We start from the raw sequence: 18,295 nt of genomic DNA, 5'->3' as shown, positions 1-18,295 counted from the left end.
AGAAACAACAAAAATTCAGTTCCCAAAACTAAACACAGACAAACTTGAAATACAACACGATTGTTGAAAAGTTTCAGACACATGTGCCTCTGAATCATCCTGACAATGCCTTTTCCATGCTGGTTAAAATAAATGTTTCTCCCTCAGATTTTTGTGCAGTGCTCCTCAAAATAACAGATTTTTTTTTAAATTACAGGTAAGCACAGGAAGAATTGCAACAACAGATGACCAAAAACCCTCAGCCTGAAAACACTGTTTAAAACTAAAAAAAGAAAAAAAAAAAAATCTCTGATTTGAAGAGCTTCTAGATTCATAAATGGGAAGTATAATTCTGTGTTTCTTTCTTCTATTTAATCCAAACACAGAATATTTCTCAAATACTTTGTCAGAACAAAGCAGCCTGGGCACACCAGAATTACTGAATGAGCTACTTAAGCTAATGAGTGCAAAGGTGTTTCCAACTGAAATAAACCGGAACAAAAAAAAAATCCCACACACCCCTCTAAAAAAACCCAAACAAAACATTTGTACATCAAGCATCAATCTGCTCAACTATACTGCATATCCTATTGTTAGAAATGTACACTTCCACCCTGTTAAATACACATTATCAACATGCTTTCTAAATTCCTAGATATTTCTTATTGTTGCCAAAGAACCACCAGCCTTTACCAAGGTTATGATAATGCATTTCAAATTTCTTCCATAAATAATTATGATATACCTTTGCACCTTCAGGCAAGTTGTTGCAAACCCTCTAGAAATATCCTGAGTCTGCAGAACCATGTGAGTTTCCCTACTGCTGGAGCACACAGATCCTGGTTTTGGTCCAAAAAAGAGACACTATCATGGAAAGTACCTAACACTGCTCTCTCCTTTCCAAGAAACAATAGTAGAGTACAAAGGAACAGGTAATACCCTACAGGATCAATGCTGTGGTACTAGAAAATGAACACCTCCCCAAAAAACCCAAACACACTGTTTTGGGAAGAAAAGAAGGCAAAAAGCCTAACCATACATGTGACTGTCTTTTCAGTTTTGCCATTCTGTCAAGAATAAAGACTTTATATAAAAATCAAATGTTGTTCATGGTACAACCAAAATGCACAGAGTGCAGAAACTCAAGGCTATTCTTCCTGTCCAGGACACTGGTACCCAGAGCAGTTCAGACACACACAGAATAGCACATTTTCTAGCAAGTCTCTGCAAGAGTACAGAACTGCTCACAAAATACAGGCATATTTTTCACTGTTCAAAAATATTCATCTTAATTGTCCCTTCTAGCATAAAAAGGAAAGCTACAGACCTACATACAAACCAAAATTATTTACTACAGTTTAACCTCTAGCACTCTAAGTAATATCTCCTTCACTTGCTACCTTTATCATCATTTTCAAAGCAGTTGACACCAATTTTTGGTGAACACATGAACACACACACACACAAGAAAACCCCTTATGCATGCATTTTCTAACACTTGAAAAAAAGTCAGGCATGCTCCCCATGTGCTGTTTCCCACTAGGATGAACAGGAAAATAATGGATTATTTGAGGACATGCTGCTAAACACCAGATTAGAGGGATTGGAGTCATTTCACTGTCCAGAAGGGAAGAGTCACTCACCTCGTTTGTGAAGCCAGCCTTCCTTCACTATCGCTACTTCATTCATAATGGCAGGAATGTCTCTTGAAAACCAGTTTATGGCAAAAGATCACTCAGCTGAATTCTTGAACTCCAGCAGAAGGCTCCACAAGAGGGATGACGGTTTCTCCTCCGTTTTCCTCCTTTCCAGCTATTTCTAAACGGATCAAAAGAAGAATACACCATCATTTCAAAGCACGTCGCAGATGTACAACAATGTGTACAACAGGGAGTAGTTTTCATTGCTGCATTGCTGGTTTGGGATTTTTCTGTTCTATTATTATTACACAACTTAAGCAAGGGCTTAGCTCTCCACAAGAATTTATCTTGGCGGGTAGAGGTGCCAAAATACAAGTTTGCTAAAGTCCTGCTTCTTCACTGAGTAGGCTGATCATGGACAGACTCACAACACTACCAGGTGCTGTCTGAATTACAGGTGGATTCAAGACCTTCCCTAGTAGTCCTCCATCTCTGCAACACCACCTTGTTCTTAGCAACAATAAAAATTCTGAAATATCACAAAAACCAGTTTGCAATGTTTCCTGGTAAGGAAGACTTCCAGAACAACTCCTGGAAGGTTTCTTTACAGCCTGATAATAGTCTATTAACCAGCACACAGTGTGTCTTAGAGATAAACCTCTGACTGTAAATATTCCTATCCTGCTCACAATTTTCCTACCTTCAGCATCATCCCCTTAATCCCACTCAGATCTCCTTGACTCCCCAAAAAGTATCTTCTCTAACTTTGATATTTCTAACTTCTACCTCTCCTACAGGTATACAAACAGCCACAAATAAGCTCACGTACCTTACTGTTATCCCAAACCAGCCCTTACAGCACCCTGATCAATTTTATTGCTCTTCCTTAACTGCACTGCAGTTTGCTGCTGCCTTTCTCACAATGAAATATACCCAAGCACAACCTGGGACTTTTACCCCTCTGTTTTATGAGACAAAATCCCTCTCTAAACAGCTCAAGATTACCATTTCTTATTGAAAATGCGCCTTGCTCGTGGCTGACTACCACAGAAACATTCTGTGCATTTCTCTCCCTCACTGAATGTAATCTCTTCCCAAATGCATTAACTTTTATTATTTTTCTAAATTGAATCTGATTATTTTTCTCCTTGTGGTACAAATATTCCCTGTTTTTCTTTATTTCTTCTATGCACGCTGAAGTGTCCATGCTGCCATCCAATTTGGTATTATTTGAATGATCAAAAAACCTAACTGGTGACAAATTCCCAGCAGTAACCATCAAGTTTAATAAAACAAAACCCAGCAGGATTTGTAAACTGCCACCAAAGACCCAGCTTTTACTGGAGTCTCTCACCTACCACAGAGACATCCCACTCCCACCTGACAAATATATACCATCTCTGCATGCACTTGGCACGTGTGCATCAATTATCTCTGAGCATTGCAGGTGATAGCCATCCATCACAAACTAGATTAAAAAGCAACTAATTCCCCATAACTCACTAAGACACAACACTGGATGGAAGAAAACAGGTGGTCAAAATGAATCCAACCTAGAACTGAAACCCCAGCAGGGGCAGAGGGCTTTGTACTACATCCCAGTGATCTGAAACAGGCAGTGTTCAAAGCACAGAGCCCGAAGTTCCATCACTGCCAGCAGAAATGGATTGAGAAAGGAGGTCACTCCCCTGACACTCTGCCTATGAACCTACACTGTTTGTTACTGTTCCTCAGCTTTTCCAGTTAACAGTTTATGTTGAAGTTCTCTCAGAAACAAGGTGAGTTTGGATTTTTTTTTCTAAATTACAAATTTGCCGACCTCACTAGTTAGAATTATCAACTCCGTGAAACAGATGTTTGCCTGAGGGAGTGAAGACACACAAAAAATTACACTGGAACAAGTGACATGTAATAATTCCTAATTTCATAAATAAATATGAGAACATTGTATGCTGCAGAATAGAGACCAGTAATCCACAGCTGCCAGAGATACCTTGGAACAAACTCCTTGAGCTCCAGAGCAATTAGGATAGAACCTGACAAGCACAGCAGGCTTTTTCCTTTCAAAATGGCCATGCACAATGCACAACAGCCATGCAAGCTAGACTTGCTTGCTGATGGCAAGAGGAGACTAAACCTCAGTCAGAGGCTTGAGCAATTTGCAAAGTGTTGAACAAAACCCTCAAGATTATCACAGCTTGAGTATGGAAATGCAACACCCAGGTGTGAAAGTTAGCGCTTTAACTCTGTGTCACACAGGGTGCAGGGACTGCGCAATCCTACCTCTGCATCCTGAATTCAACCATTTAGAGGCACTGAGCAATCAATATCCTTTCCAACAACCATACATGAAAATGGAAGCTACAAGACAAACTAGGCTGTAGAAAGGGCAATGCTATTATTAAAAACATAAAAAAGCTTGAAGGACCATAACTCTCCAATCTGCAGCTAACTTACTCCAGGTTTTCCTGCTTTAACACTTGTCAGGATTACAATTTGGCAGCCTCCTGCTTGTCATCAGCTCAACTGTCATTTAATAATCCAAATTTGAATGACAACAGAGCCAAAAAAAGCAGATCAACAAAGAAATACAAAGTTCAGAGGGACTATTTTTTCTACTCTCTGTGGAGTCCATGCAGCTTGGACTGCCTTTTCCCTACCAGTTCTACCCAAGAAACATTTCCCACTTGCTACTGAAGCCGTGCTCTCAGGGATGTGTCTTTACCTGCCCACCTCCTTTCAGGGGAGAGGGGTGGTGAAGGGGGTGGAGAGTTTTGTAAAGAAGCCATGGCACAACAAAGTGGAAAAACATTGAACACTTCCTGACACCAACCTGCATCATGGGTCCCACCTCAGTCCTTCAGTCAGCCATGTCAGAGCACTTATCCACATGGAGAAACTTAAGCTATTTTTAATTTGCAATGTGAAGAGCTGAGGATCCCTTCTCACTGTCTAACAAGATGTCCATAGGCACAGCTCCAGCAGCAGCAAACCTGCTCTATCTGCTGTATTTTAAATCACACATTCAAGCTGTGCCTAATACATCTATTTTAGTAAGAGACGTTATTGAAGACAGTGGCAGCAAGCAAGAGTGATTTCTCGGAATAGAAGAGCAAGTTAACTATAGGTCAATGTACTACTGAAGATGTGTAAACCAGAAAAAGTTCCTTTTCCATAAAATCCTTACAGGGGAAAAAGAAAAAAAAAAGAAAAGGAATGATTACAGTCCTCATTTATGGCCATCTAGGAATGGTTCCCAGTGAAGAGAGGGCATCTGAGGTAAGTATGACCTGGCTGCTCCAGTCTGTGTCTGCACAGGACTGAATACTGTCAAAAGCTAAACAACTTGGTCTTTCTCTTAGTCTTCCCTTTGCCTGTTTTTCAACATGCATTTCTGTAATACTTTTTTTAACACTGCAATAGTCCTCACGCAGCTGAAGTGCTGTAAATCATGAATGGCATGACATCAGCATTGTATCATGGTGACACCGGTTCTGCGTACATATTAATGCCTTAAAGGTTATTAAGTTCTTCATAAATAACGAGATAACTCACTTCTGTAGGCACTGCAGCAACGAAACCTGCTTTAAGGAGTCAGTCAAACCAAGCATCCAACAGAAGGTGGAGCAGAACCACCTTTTCCGTATTTGGGAGAGTCGTGTTAGAGCTCCTTCTCTCGTTCTCTTCTATACATTGTCCTCACCTTCTTTTTTCTCTAAGAAAATAGAAATATTAATCTGTACTTCCTGTCCGCTTTCCAATGCAAAGGTTTGTATTTGTTTCCATTCACACCCTAGAGCAAATCAGGAAGAAAAGGAAGTCTTCCATTAAGCTGAGGCTTAAGCTTATGGGATGCAGGAGCACCTATGGTAATCACCTCATCTTCATGAGGGAGAGCAAGCAAGGGACTAAAGGGAGACTGACCCACCAGCCTCAGTCCTGGCACGTCACACTGTGTCTGGGCTGCACTCGTTAGCCCAGATCAGAAAGCAGATTACAAAAAAGCATTCCCCTGGGCTAACACTGCCTGTCACACAACCAGCTACCACTGCCCACTGCCCTGGTGTGGCACAGTCCTGACTCTGCCAGGACACTCCGAGCCCAAACGTGCTGCACATCCTTACATGTTCTCATAATGCACAGCAGCAGGACCAGGCAAAACAGGATCCAGCCGCCCAAGTTTGCCTACTGTGGCCACATGACACTGTCATGAGAGCAGACGAGGTACAGGGGAGCCGGACTGGTGCGTCCAGGCCCGTTACATGGGATGCCACAAGCAACCTTCCCTCTCTCCCCAGTGCAAGCTGCCAGCTGACAGCCAACTGCACCAAAACAGCACAGACACAACAAAGTTGGGCTCCAGCCAGCGTTCCAAGTGGAGCGTACAGATAGATGTTCCCACCAGGCTTTGACCAGTGAAGTACATCTCCTGCCTTACGCAAATCCTGCCCCGGCTGTTTCACGGGAGCTGCAGCGATTCCAACGCGCTCAAGGCCCTCTGAGCCGGCAGCAGCTTCGCACCATGACCCAGTTACCAAATCTGGGCAGACAGCTTTCAAGGAAGCTTAGAAGGACCAGGTTGTGCCACCATCTTAGCTTCCCTTACAAAAAGGCATTGTGGGCCACGACTGAGGTGTGGCCACCAGTATTTGCTACTGTGTGCTCTGTGTGTCCAAGACACCACATCCATACTGGAATTTCATGGCAGCAAGTGCAGCAGATCACAAGGTTCACAAAGGATTCTCAGATACTAAGTTATGGGGAAAATGGCAACTGGAAAACAAAAATCTCTACAGCCACATCCCCCCCTCTTTTTTTTCCCCAATCTATTAGCCTAATCTAGGTTTACAAAACTGCAATTTGAAATATTTGTGCTCTCCTGTCTCTGATCAATAGACAGGAGGTTAATGCTGTTCAGGTGAGGGGCCACAGTTACGACATCCAACTGTCTGTGCTGCAAACACAACAACAGTTTGATAGGACAAACTAAGCTACCTATTTCAAAACTGAGTGATGGCAGAAAAGTGACTTCTTCATAAGCCCCTCTGCAACCCAGACAAAATCTCCTTTATGTTCCCAAACAAGGACAAGTCTTTTTACAGTTTATGCTCATATAATTTAAGAACTGTGCTGCCTGGACCTCTGCTACCAACCTGAGATATATTTAATCAAATTCCATTTTAAAGTATTTGTAACTGAAGTTTGGTTCAGTCCCCAAAGAAATCAAGATAGTTGTGAAACTATTTCATTGTTAATGTAATCACTTACAGAACATTTTTATAAGACCGTAAGTGAATACTGGAGCTGAAAGTGACTTGTGGACACTGGATCAATTCTTAAATTTGATTTACCACTGCTGCACACCAAAAACAGTTCTATAAACACCACACACAACATAAACCCTACTATTTAAAAAAAAAAAAAATCAAAGGTAGTTCCACAGTGTCTTTAAATCTGCTAAGTCAGACAAATGTTGTGGCTGTCACCATGAAACTAACTACTACATGAAAGTAATTACTAGTCGTGCAGTATGTCAAATTTATTTACCTGCAAACAAATACTCTTGAGCATTAAGTGTTAGTAACTCCCTTTTATAACTGTATTTTGAAATGTACATCCCTCCTGCGGTATAAATGAAACAAACAAGTGAAAATCATGGATTTGCTTCTTACATGATAGAGGTGGTAGGAAAACAAAGCAAAACAGTTAAATATTTCCCACCGGGGTGGCCGGGGGGGGAGGCACACACCACCAATAAGGTGCAAGCTGTATCTGCATCAGATACAGCGTCCTGTCAGTAAAATGAATTGAAAGTACCAGAACGTTTATATGCTTGATTATGTGTTTTACAAAGAAACAGATACAAGTCCTACAAGTCTCTAAGAACATTTCGGCAACTGCTTCACCTGGGGGGGCGGGGGGGACTCTGCAGACAGCTCCCTACACCTCTGCAAAACACGACTGCAAAAAAAAAAAAAAAAAAAAAAAAAAAAAAAGAAAGACAAAAAAAATCAAGTCCACAAGCGCTGCACAGCCACCTACACACGCGAAATGCCCACGGAGGGAATCACACCCCCGTCGGCAAACACTCAGTGGTCCGCAAAGCGGAGCTGGGCTGAACAACGCGGCCGCAGAAGACAAGGGGAGAAAATGGGGGCGGGGAAGGTGGGAAAATGGGGGGCCCTCGGCTACTTTGCTCGCCGCTGTTTCAGGAATATCACAAGAAATATCACAAGGCACCCCCCAGCCGCCCCCACCGCCGTTTCCCCGGGGGATGCTCGCGCAGGGACCGGGGCGGGGGCAGGCCCGAGGGGAGACCCCCGCCCCGCCGCCCTCTCACCCACCGCATCCCCGGGGAGCCAACAGCTTCCTGTCCGCTCCGGGCCCGCCGGCAGCACGGACCGACGGCCGGGGCCGCCTACCGCCCGGGCCTCCTCGCCCCCCACCCCGCCTGGCCGTGCCCGGGGGCCGGCGGGGCAGCCCACGCCCGGGGAAGGCGAAGGGAGAGCGGCCGCCCCCTTTCCCGGCCCTTCCCTTCCCTCCCGGCCCCGCACAATGCGGCCGCGCCGAGCAGGCCCCGGCCCCGGCGCTTCCTTCCCCCAGCCCTTCCCAGCCGGGGAGCGGGTCACTTACATGGCTGGAGCCCGGGGAGGAGGCGGCGGCGGCGGCAGGGGAAGGGAGCCGGGGAGGGAGTCAGGGGAAGGGGAGGGAAGGGGGGGAGCGAGCCAGCGAGCGAGCGGGGGAAGGGGGCGGCCGGCGAGGCGGGCGGGCTCTGCGGCGGGCGCCGAGCGAAGGCCTCACTGGGCTCCCGGCAGCCGCCGCCTCCTCCTCACCATCCCCGGGCGGCGGGGCGGCTCCTCCTCCCCCTCTCGTAGGCGCTCGGCCCGTGGGGCTCGCACACCCGCTCCGGCTGCCGGCTCGCCTTCCCCGCCGCTCCGCCCTGCGAGGCCGCCCCTCGCCTCGCCTCGCTCCGCCGCCGCCGCCTCCCCCCGCAGCCCCGGGCCGCGCTCCCGCCGCCCGCGCCGGGCTCGTCCCGCACGCGTCTCCGCGGCGCTCGCTCGCACCCTCCGCGGAGCGACCGCCCGGTCCCGCCGCCGCTTCCCGCCCGTGCCGAGGGGCCGCCCCGCTCCGCTCCGCGCCGCTCCCCGGACGGAGTTCGTGGCCTCGCCACCCTCCGAGCTCCCACAGCGCGGCGGAGCAGCGCCCGCCAGCCCGGCCCCCTCCGCCCACCCGCCGGCCCGGCCCCAGGCCCCGGGGGCGGCGTTTCCTGGCCCCGGGCGGCCCGGTGTTCCCCCTTCCCCCGGCACCGGCCCGGCCCCGGAGCAGAGCGCTGGGGAGGCTGTGCCCCGGGAGTGGAGGGATGTGGCCTGCCCTGACTCGGGCTGTGAACGGCTGCCTGGAGCATGGACAATTTCACAGAATCAATCAGGTTGGAAAGGACAGGTCATCGAGTCCAACCTATAACCGAACACCACCATGTCAACTAGGTATGGCACTAAGTGCCACATCCAGTCTTTCCTTAAACACCTCCTTAAACTCCAGGGGCAGTGACTCCACCACCTCTCACTGAAATGGACAGCCCATTTCCAATGTCAAAACACCCTTCCTGTGAAGAATTTCTTGCTTATGTCCAGCCTAAACCTTTCTCGGTGCAGCATTAGACTATGTTCTCTGGTCCTGTCACTGATTGCCTGGGTAGAGAGACCGAGCTCCACCTGGCTACACCCTCCTGTCACGGAGTTCTAAAGAATTATAAAATCCCCTTGAGCCTCTATTTTTTTCCAGGCTAATCACCCTCAGCTCATTCAGCTCTTCCTTGTAAGACTTGTTCTCCAGCCCCTTCACCAGATTAGTGCCCTTCTCTGGACAAAGGGCAACCCCAAAAAAGAGGGACCCTGCCCCACATAGATGAGAGGCTCGGGCAGCCCCAGGATTTCAGACTCTAGGAAGGGCCAGGCTCCTTTAAACCTCTTGGGGTGCTTCCAGCAAGCTCCCCCCAAAAGCATGGGGTGCCATTTCTGCTTCTCTGCCCTCAGAGTTTTTCCTTACAGTCCTGTAAAATACCAGATGATTAACTAATGAGGTACCACAGTACATTGGAGGATGCTCCAATGTCCCTCCCTTTCCACATCCGACAGGCTGAATTAAGGAACTGCCCATGGAGGGGCTGGGGTAGTGATTCTGGATCCTGCACTCAAGGCCATCCTGCTTTCATGGTAGGGATGGCTCAAAGCATGACAAATTGCTCCAACTATTGCTTGCAGCATGGCAATATTTTTGGTAAGGTTCTTGAGAGCCATTCTGCTCTAAAAAACAATGTTGTGGAAACACTAATGACAGATTAACATTTCTCCACCCTCCCACTATCAAAATTTGTCTTCTTTGGTCATTAAGAGATCTCGCTTATTCTCAAACTGACAGTGCCATAAACGTTAACAGGGTTGTAAGAACTGATTGGATTTCTTCAGAAACGTACGATCACTGCTGATCACATTTCTGCAATCGGAAGCTGCCTGGAATTTAGGAAACAGCGCATCTTCCCACAGCTTTGCACTGTTGGCAACATAAAAGTACATAAAACGCATTTACAGCAGTAAAGCTGGGAACTACAGCTCTGCCTTTACCAACCTATTGGATATAATAAGATGCTTTTTTACTACATCATTTTGATGATTGTAAATGTTTGCTGGAATTCACTTTCTTCTTCCGTTTTGATCAGCTAGGTCTGACTGATCATATCTGCCATCAGGGTTCCTGAGCATCAAATGGATTCCTGGATTTTGGGTACACTGGTGTGCTACAGGAGCCAACAACGAGGCAGAGGAGAAATGGCATCTGCATTTTCTTCATGGAGGGTGAAGAAAGAGTAATGCCTCCTTTCTCACCAACATACAGAGCAGTTCCTGCTGGCAGAGCAGCTACATCAGTGTGGGATTTTCTGTGCGTCACCTTTAGGTTTACTGGGGCATATTTCAGCACAGTTTTAAAAGTGTACCATTCAGGCACTTCAGCAGAGTAAGCAGGCCCTGTGGTACTGGCCCAGTTACCCAGGGCAGAATGAGATGGCTGTAGGAGCTCTCTAAGTTGTAAAGGTAATGGAAAAGAAAAATCTGGTTTTGTCATCACATTTTGACGTACCATGCATTACTTACAAAATACTTAGTGTGTATTAAAATGTAGGTAGTCCTTAAAGATATATTTAAAATTAAATTCATCATCAGTGTGCAAAACTTGCAGGCAGCTCAAAGGACATGTATTTTACTTAAGAAAAACCAGGACAAAATTAATTTATCAACTAATTTTGAGCCTTCAGGCTGTAGTTACATCTAGAAATAAAGAGTGTGTGTAAGTACAGGAGTTCACTGGCCGTGAGATAGTGGGGGCAGGGGGATCTCTGGTAATAGATCTGATTTCAGGAGAGCTTTCTCACCTTCCTGACAACCTCTCTCCTGATTGATAAGCTCCCAGGCTGCGTGGTGAGCAAGGTCATTAGGACTTCCCCCTGCAAATGAAGCAGCAGTTTAAAAAATAAGATCATAGAGTAAACAGTTTTCTGTCCTGAAGAGAAGAAAATAAACGTCCGTTGTTTGCTAGAAAGGAAGTACAATTAAAAAAAAACCTCCAGATTTCAACATGAACATATTGTTTAGATTTGCCGACTGTTGATTTACCATGATGAAAGACAGGCCCAAACTAGAAAGTTTGGATCCTGATCTGGATCTGACATTCCCCAAATCTGAGGGGGAAGTGTGATTCAGAGTCTGGAGAAAGGGCTTATCTTTCAAACACAGCAAAGTACTGTGGATAAAAATACCCAGGTAAAGTAGGAAGTGCCTGGTCTGCAACAACAAGAGTGACTTTGTATCAACAATGAACAAAAGCAGCTTTTTTTTTTTCTTTGAGAACAATGAAATCACTCAAGAATTGTTATAAATACAAACAATGTGGGTTTTATCACTCAGCTATCATCAGTGGGATTATAGTCTATAAACCCTAATTTTCAGGGAAGTCCCTAGATTTCCCTGAGCGCTTCCTCAGATTTCACATCTGTTAACTTTGGTTTATTAAGTGCTTCAGGATAAGGTGCATCAACTGAGCCTTGGTATTACATTACCTGAAAATACTGAATGTAGGAGTTAGTGGCAAAGAATGGATGATTTCCAGACAGTGTATTGATACCACACCAGAGGAGCAGGCACTCCTGTTCCCATCCATTTTTAACACATATATAGGTAGCAATTAATTCAACATCACTTTTAAAAGTTATTTCTAAATTTTTAAATTATGAAGATTTGGATAAAATTATCCAGTCAGGCATAAGAAGAAAGATTAGCATGGTAAGATGAAATGGAATTACTGAGTTAACCCCCAGTAGAGCAAGCTCTGTTCCATGATTCAAGTAATGACAGCACCTCTGTGGGCCAAGAATGAATTTGTTCCTCCCTTTTTAAAAGGTGGGCTGTACTCAGACATACTCAGAGGAAAAAGCTATATGACATCTTATTAGAATTACAGAGCTGATATCTCAATCTAGGCGTTATTAACTTTTAAACAAACAATTTAGAGAAAAATCTAGCTCAATAAAAATAGAAATTAGAAGTTCTTTTCACAGTGCCAAATATAATAAACATAGTTGTGCTTCTAAAACTGAGCTAATCCAATGTTTGAAGGTATATTTCTCAATAGCAAAACAATACCAGGCTCTCTGGAAAAAAAATAAAAATATAGTCATGCTGTGCTTTTGCTTTTTAGACATTAATCTTGAGACTAAATAGATGTGTGAGTGCATCTGTACTTCTCCAACGAATTTCCTACAAAACTGCTGTCAGCTGAACTGGTAAGGTTGCTGGAGAGCAGCACTGAATGAGGCCTTGCTGCTCTTCCTCATGGCTTGTTGGAAGTCCTGGAACAGGCTGGACAGGAGACCTAGCTTTGGTTTGCTGCTGCTGTTCCTGGGGTGCTAAAGCTGGACAGCCCTAGGATGGCGGGGTGTCAGTGTTGTTAACCCCAAAGTGAGAGCAGTGCAGTCCTCTTCACCAGGAGTATGATAGCCATGACAAGGGGCAAACGTGCTGTGGGGAGTTTGATACATAAACAGGAACCCAATTGGTTTGCATAGAAAATGCACTGAATAAAACACAAAAATGGCAAATATTCAGTTGTGTGCCATACCCCACTGCAGTTGCTTTTGTTGTTACAATAATAACCACAAGTCTCAGTCTGGACTAGGCACCGTTAGGCACTGCAGGCACATCAGAACACTTGGGCTTTGATGTGAAGGGACTGAAGTCTGCTTCAAACCACTGTTTTTCCCCCTTCCTTGTAAAGTGACTTGTCATGAATTCTTAGATCAGGAAAGATACCCAGAAAAGCTAAACTTCAATGATCTGTGGGAGACAACATCACAATCTTAACTATAGTCAGATAGGCAAATCTGAGACTGAAATACTGACATTACAGACACAGACTAAAAGAAAAGCAAAAACTTTCAGGTTCCTGTTGCATTCCCAATCCTCACACACCCAGTTCTGATTATGTTCTTCACCCAAAATTACAGAGCTAAGCACAGTCTGGGCATATTAACCTGGGGGCTGTTTCAGTGTTTGATTACCCCTGCAGATCCCCACATACAGATCTCTGTGAAAGGAGCAGCAGCCACTCTGCTGGATGAGGGCACAGGCACAGCAGTGGGTTCTGTGCCACATGGATGGATCTCCAGGTGACAGCCAGCACAGAGCAGCTCAGTCTTCCTCATGATATTTGCAGTTTCCTAAAGAGCAAGAGTTGCAATCAACTTTTTAAGGTTTTGACCATTATGGTGACAGGGGCTTCCCATATTCTTTAAAGTGTATATACCTATGACATTTACCTGGGGGACTGGCACGTGTTTTTATCATTTTCATAATAATGCTAGAAGAGAGGGGATTGCTTCTAATTTCTTCAGTGTGTTTTCAATGGCATCTGTATGTGCACAACAATCTCCTATGCTTTGAATCACCTGCTCAAAATTATATAGTTTGGAAAATTAAGGGGAGAAGTGATTTTTTCAGCATCAATCTGGTCTGACACTCTGGCTACTGCAGCCACAAAATTGTGCTTACTGATCTATATTAATCTATATTCGGATTCTGCTTTATTTGTAATACAAGAAGCAGTCCTGTGAAAGGAAAGGTGCAGTAATAATTTATATATTATAAATATTTGTTTGTTTCTTTGAGCATCTCTCCCCTATGTTCCTTTGATGCCTAAGCTTATGCTATCACTTGCCTTCAGTGAAATCACGGAGTTCTCCTTTTCTGTAAGATGTCTTTTTGTCACAAAACTTTTGAGTGCTTTTTCTAGCCTTTGGCTACTTATATACTGGTTTTGTTAGCTGTGCCTACAGATAGGCTTGTGGCTGCTGTGCTCTGTGGCCTGAGTGAGTTATGTCCATCCTGCTCTGAGGGGTCTGGGCTCCTCTCCAAGCCCAAACCCTCAGCCTGAAGTTCCCTGAGAGCAGCAAGCTGCAATGCACTTGGTGTGTGTGAGCAGTAGTGGCTCTGAGGAGTGGTTTTCTGAGGACTCCATCTCCAAACCAAAGGTGTTTCAGAAAAGAGGGAGTGTTTCAGGGTAGCTTTAATGGGGTCCCATGGACTATATACCCAGAAGTATATAGGATATGGGATCCCTGTATAAGGGATAACTCTGATGGCCAGAGTTCATGTGAACTGCTCTGCAGGATCACACTGCTTTAGGTTCACTGGGAGGGCGCTCAGTTCATGCACTGCCAGACTGGTCTGGGACACAAACCTAACAGCAATAAATCAATGTGATCTGGAGGTCTGCCTCAACAACAGAGTCCTGATTCAAGCACGCTAGTAGAGTAAGACATTGAAACCAAAAGCAGATATTAGGGAGAAGTTTAAGAAGATATTAGGAGCAAGAATCAGACACATGAACTGCAAAATTCAGGGTCAAAGCCCCTGCACACGTGCTGATGTAACAAGTACCTGTTTGGTTGCCCACCCCACCCCTCAGCATACTTGGCACATAGCATCAGTTTTCTTGGACATTGCCTGTCTGCTCAGCTTCCCAGCCTTGAGCAGAAGGGCTCATGCATTAGCTGGATCCAAGAGGAGCCTGTGTAAGTCAGGACAGAGGATAGTGTGGGACAGAACCCACCTCTCCACATGTCCATGTCCTGTGCTGAGCACCATCTCTGCAGGAGCTTCTTAGTGCTCATCTAACACACTAACTTTTAAAATAACTAAGGCAACCGTGAAAGAAATCAATCTGCTGACTGGCCTTGCAGTCCTCCCCGCCCTCAGCTCTGTCATCTGCATTCAGCTGGAGGAGCGAGTGCTCCCCAGCCATTTATTCCTGGCAGCCTGGAGGGAATCTAGCCCACTGTGTTCCTCTGCCGCATCCAGCCTGGCTCTCACACAGCGTTCCCTTCCCGCTGCAGCCCCGGAGCCTGCCAGGACAGGCTGGCACTTGTGGGGAATGATGTCACCGAATGGGCAGGGCTTCTCTGCCACCGATAACATCTTAGCAGATGTCCTCCAAACGTGCTCACAGCTCTGCCATTATAGCATCTTTATTTTACATCCGCCTTTCACAGTCCCACCTTTCCAGCTAGAAATGAGGTTGCTCTTTGCTAAAGACTGTGTCCAAAACTGGAGATGAGCTTTGCCAAAGTTGTTTTAAGTGGTTTTGACTTATTCTTGGGCGGAAAACTTTACATTTCAGTAAAACATCACTACAGAGATACTTCAAAGCGTATAGGTACCAGACTATTACTGAAAAAGTTAATGATTTTCCCTCGTTCATTTAACCTTTTCCAAAATAAAACAAGGGATCAATGAAGTTGCTATCCATTGCCTATAATGGTATATTGCCCATAAATCCTGCAGGTTTTACTCCCACCTACTGTGCCTCATCCCTATTTAGAAAATCAGATCTACCCCAGGGTATCCTTCTGGACGTGTAGAGTTCCACTGAAATCAGCAGGGATCTGTTTAAGGACATGCTGGCAGAGAGTATCTGTTATTCTATATTTACACAGTACCCAGCATAATAGGACATGAAACCTGATTAAAGCCTCCAAACACCACTGCCATGGAAATCAGTCTTGTTATTGACTGATGACTCAACATGTCTGGATTTAGATGGAAGAGGGCTACTTTCAATTCCCAATTCTTTTATAGACTCTCTGCATAACCTAGCCAAGTCATTGAATCTCCATGCCTCAGATACTCCTGTATTTAATGCAGAGAAAGTCAATCATTGATTAATTCCCTTCTCTCAGCCCACTCTGCGGTTTTTGATTATAAGTTCCTTGGGGCAGGCATTGCTTCTTGTGAAGTGTGAGGACAGCAGACAGCACCAGGGAGCCCTGACAAGTCTATAAATGATAAAATAACAATCACGTGCAGTAGCACAGAAGCAGCTGTGATTGTCCTAATATTTGTCCTCACAGAGTCATTTTTAAATTGAAAGCACACCTGGGATAATTCAGTTCCAGAAGAGGCTTGACCTGATCTTGGGATGATGACAACCTCTGAGTAACCCGAGCTACAGCACTGCCTTTAACAAAATAAGAAAAGGTAAAATGAATAAGAATAATAGTTTTGTGGGGTTTTTTTTGCAAAATGTAAAGCAATATGGGATGGATCCAAACCTTAAATAAAATACCAGCAGCCACACAGCTTTCCCTCTTCATGAGAACAGATGTGGAAAGCCATTATTATAATTTGCAAATAATGTTACCCCTTTATGTGTGTCATTGGAGCTTTTTATGGCATGGTTTCAGTTAGAGAGTTTCTTACATAACAGTGTTATTCTGTTTGCACTTCAGATGTAGTTATCAGGTGATGGTTTCCCATGTAAAGGTTCTATTAATAAGTAGCTATCAGTTACACAGCTGTTTAGCTCTCAAAAATCAGTGTTCTGAAATTGTGAAGGTATTTCCTAGGCTGGAATACATGCCAAAATTTAAGCCCAGGAGCAAGGACAGATTCCTGCAGGTAAGCCACACAACTTGCACAGATGACCATTATTAATACAAATCACTTCAATTTAAATTGGCATGTGAGCTAATTAATAGGATGTTGATTGATAAACAAGACCTTGCTCGTTTTATCCAGGCATTTGTTAATTACCTGCCCGATGTTGCAGCTGACCAGCGAGGACACACTCCTGCTCTGAGGAATGTTGTGGGGTTTGTGTGCATTCCAGGAATTGGCTATACCCATAAAATAGCAGTACTTTTTAGCAGTATTTTTTATTTTAGTAATTTTATTATTATTTAGAAGTTTTGTGTCTGCCTGCATCGCAGATGTGATACAGTTTGCATCACTTCAGGCACAATAAGGTAAATAATACCTGCCATGTGATGCTACAGCAATTTTTCACATTATTTGCTCACAGTATATATCTTTTTTGTGTTCTCTATTTCCCCCCCTGTTTCTGAGTGCACTGGCAGCCTCCACAGCGCTCTGTAGCAGCGAGCACACTGCGACACTGTTGCAAGGGTTCCCTACAGCAGAGCCTTCCCAGTGCCATTGATCAAGCCACAAGCACTAGTTAAGTAATGCAAGGTTGCTCTAATTCCCTGACTCATCTCCTGCTCCCCCTGGAAATCCTAAATGTGGTGCTGGAAACCAAACTGCAGTCCTCTGCAGCAGGATGAAGTAACTTTGATTGCTGAGTCACCACGCTGACCCACACAGCTCCAATGTATAGTTAGCAATAGTCAAAAATGCTCCTTGTAATCTTAGCACAGTCGAGGTGCTAACTGCACATCCCCTGGAAATGCATTCAGCCTGGCTTTCAGCTCGGGGCTCAGATTCCCCCAATCACTGTTTGTGTTGTGTTTACAAAAACACAATCCGTTTGAAGTAGCCTTGAATTATTATATTCCTGGGGTCCTTTTTCTTATGCATATGTCATCTTAGGGCTAATCAGCATTCTGCTCTTGCCTTTGCAACTGCTGAGAAAGTCAGATCTTAAAAAGCCATAACTCCTTGACAATTTCTGCCCGTTGATAGCTTGTACAAGCTGTTTGGGTGTTGAAAGTAACGTGGAGGAAAATTGAAGATCAAATTATTCGCAGGTATGAATTAAATCTATTGCTTTGTAGCCGCTGCCTCATCTCCTTGCTGTGCGTGGTGAAATTCTCCTCATTATGTACTGCACGCTTTTGCAAACACTGCTGTCCTCCTGAGCATGATCCATGTTTCTGTGATAGAAATCTGTGTTTTGCCACAGTGCCATCACTATGGAGCACTTCTGATAGTGTTAGCTGTGAGTCCCACTGCTTTGGCTGCAAACCTTTTCTTTGGGTCCCCGACGTGACGTGGAGTGAGTGTGATGTGAGCCTGACTGCAGGGACAAATGGAAGAGTAGCAACATTTGCGTGCTACAGTTTGTTTCTAAAATTGATCTTGACCAGTCAGCATGAAATGCATCGTGTCAAAGCAGTTGCCATGATGCTCTTTCCTTAGGAGAAACGATTCCTCTTGGGCACAGGGCAAGCAGGAGTCGAGGGGGATGCCTCTGCTGCCCCTTCAAACTGGCTGACAGAGAAAAGTCTGCTTGCAATTCAAAGCAAATTATGGAAACAGATTAGTGTAAATAAAGATGAAGGAAGAGGGGACTCACATCAGAGAAGACACAAATGAAAAGGCATGTGACCA

General features: G+C 44.9%; 1 protein-coding gene across 4 annotated transcripts in view; it reads right to left on the bottom strand.

The window, feature by feature from the left end:
- AKT1 (AKT serine/threonine kinase 1) overlaps positions 1-8,824 on the bottom strand; it is a 79,168-nt gene extending 70,344 nt beyond the window's left edge. The window contains exons 1-3 of one of the 4 annotated variants that reach the window (XM_074542268.1): positions 8,253-8,387; positions 5,175-5,334; positions 1,623-1,797 (exon numbers count right to left, since the gene is read on the bottom strand). In XM_074542268.1, the coding sequence (XP_074398369.1) occupies positions 1,623-1,668 (46 nt within the window). In that variant the 5' untranslated portion in view covers positions 1,669-1,797; positions 5,175-5,334; positions 8,253-8,387. Of the gene's footprint in view, positions 1-1,622; positions 1,798-5,174; positions 5,335-7,963; positions 8,105-8,252; positions 8,394-8,683 lie in introns of those variants that run through there. The other 3 variants (XM_074542269.1, XM_005483298.4, XM_005483300.4) reach the window with 3 other exon arrangements.
- Between the last annotated feature and the right edge of the window lie 9,471 nt (positions 8,825-18,295).

The sequence above is a fragment of the Zonotrichia albicollis genome, chromosome 6 (assembly GCF_047830755.1).
Source record: "Zonotrichia albicollis isolate bZonAlb1 chromosome 6, bZonAlb1.hap1, whole genome shotgun sequence".
Taxonomy (NCBI): domain Eukaryota; kingdom Metazoa; phylum Chordata; class Aves; order Passeriformes; family Passerellidae; genus Zonotrichia; species Zonotrichia albicollis.
This window is presented reverse-complemented; position numbering and strand designations above follow the sequence as displayed.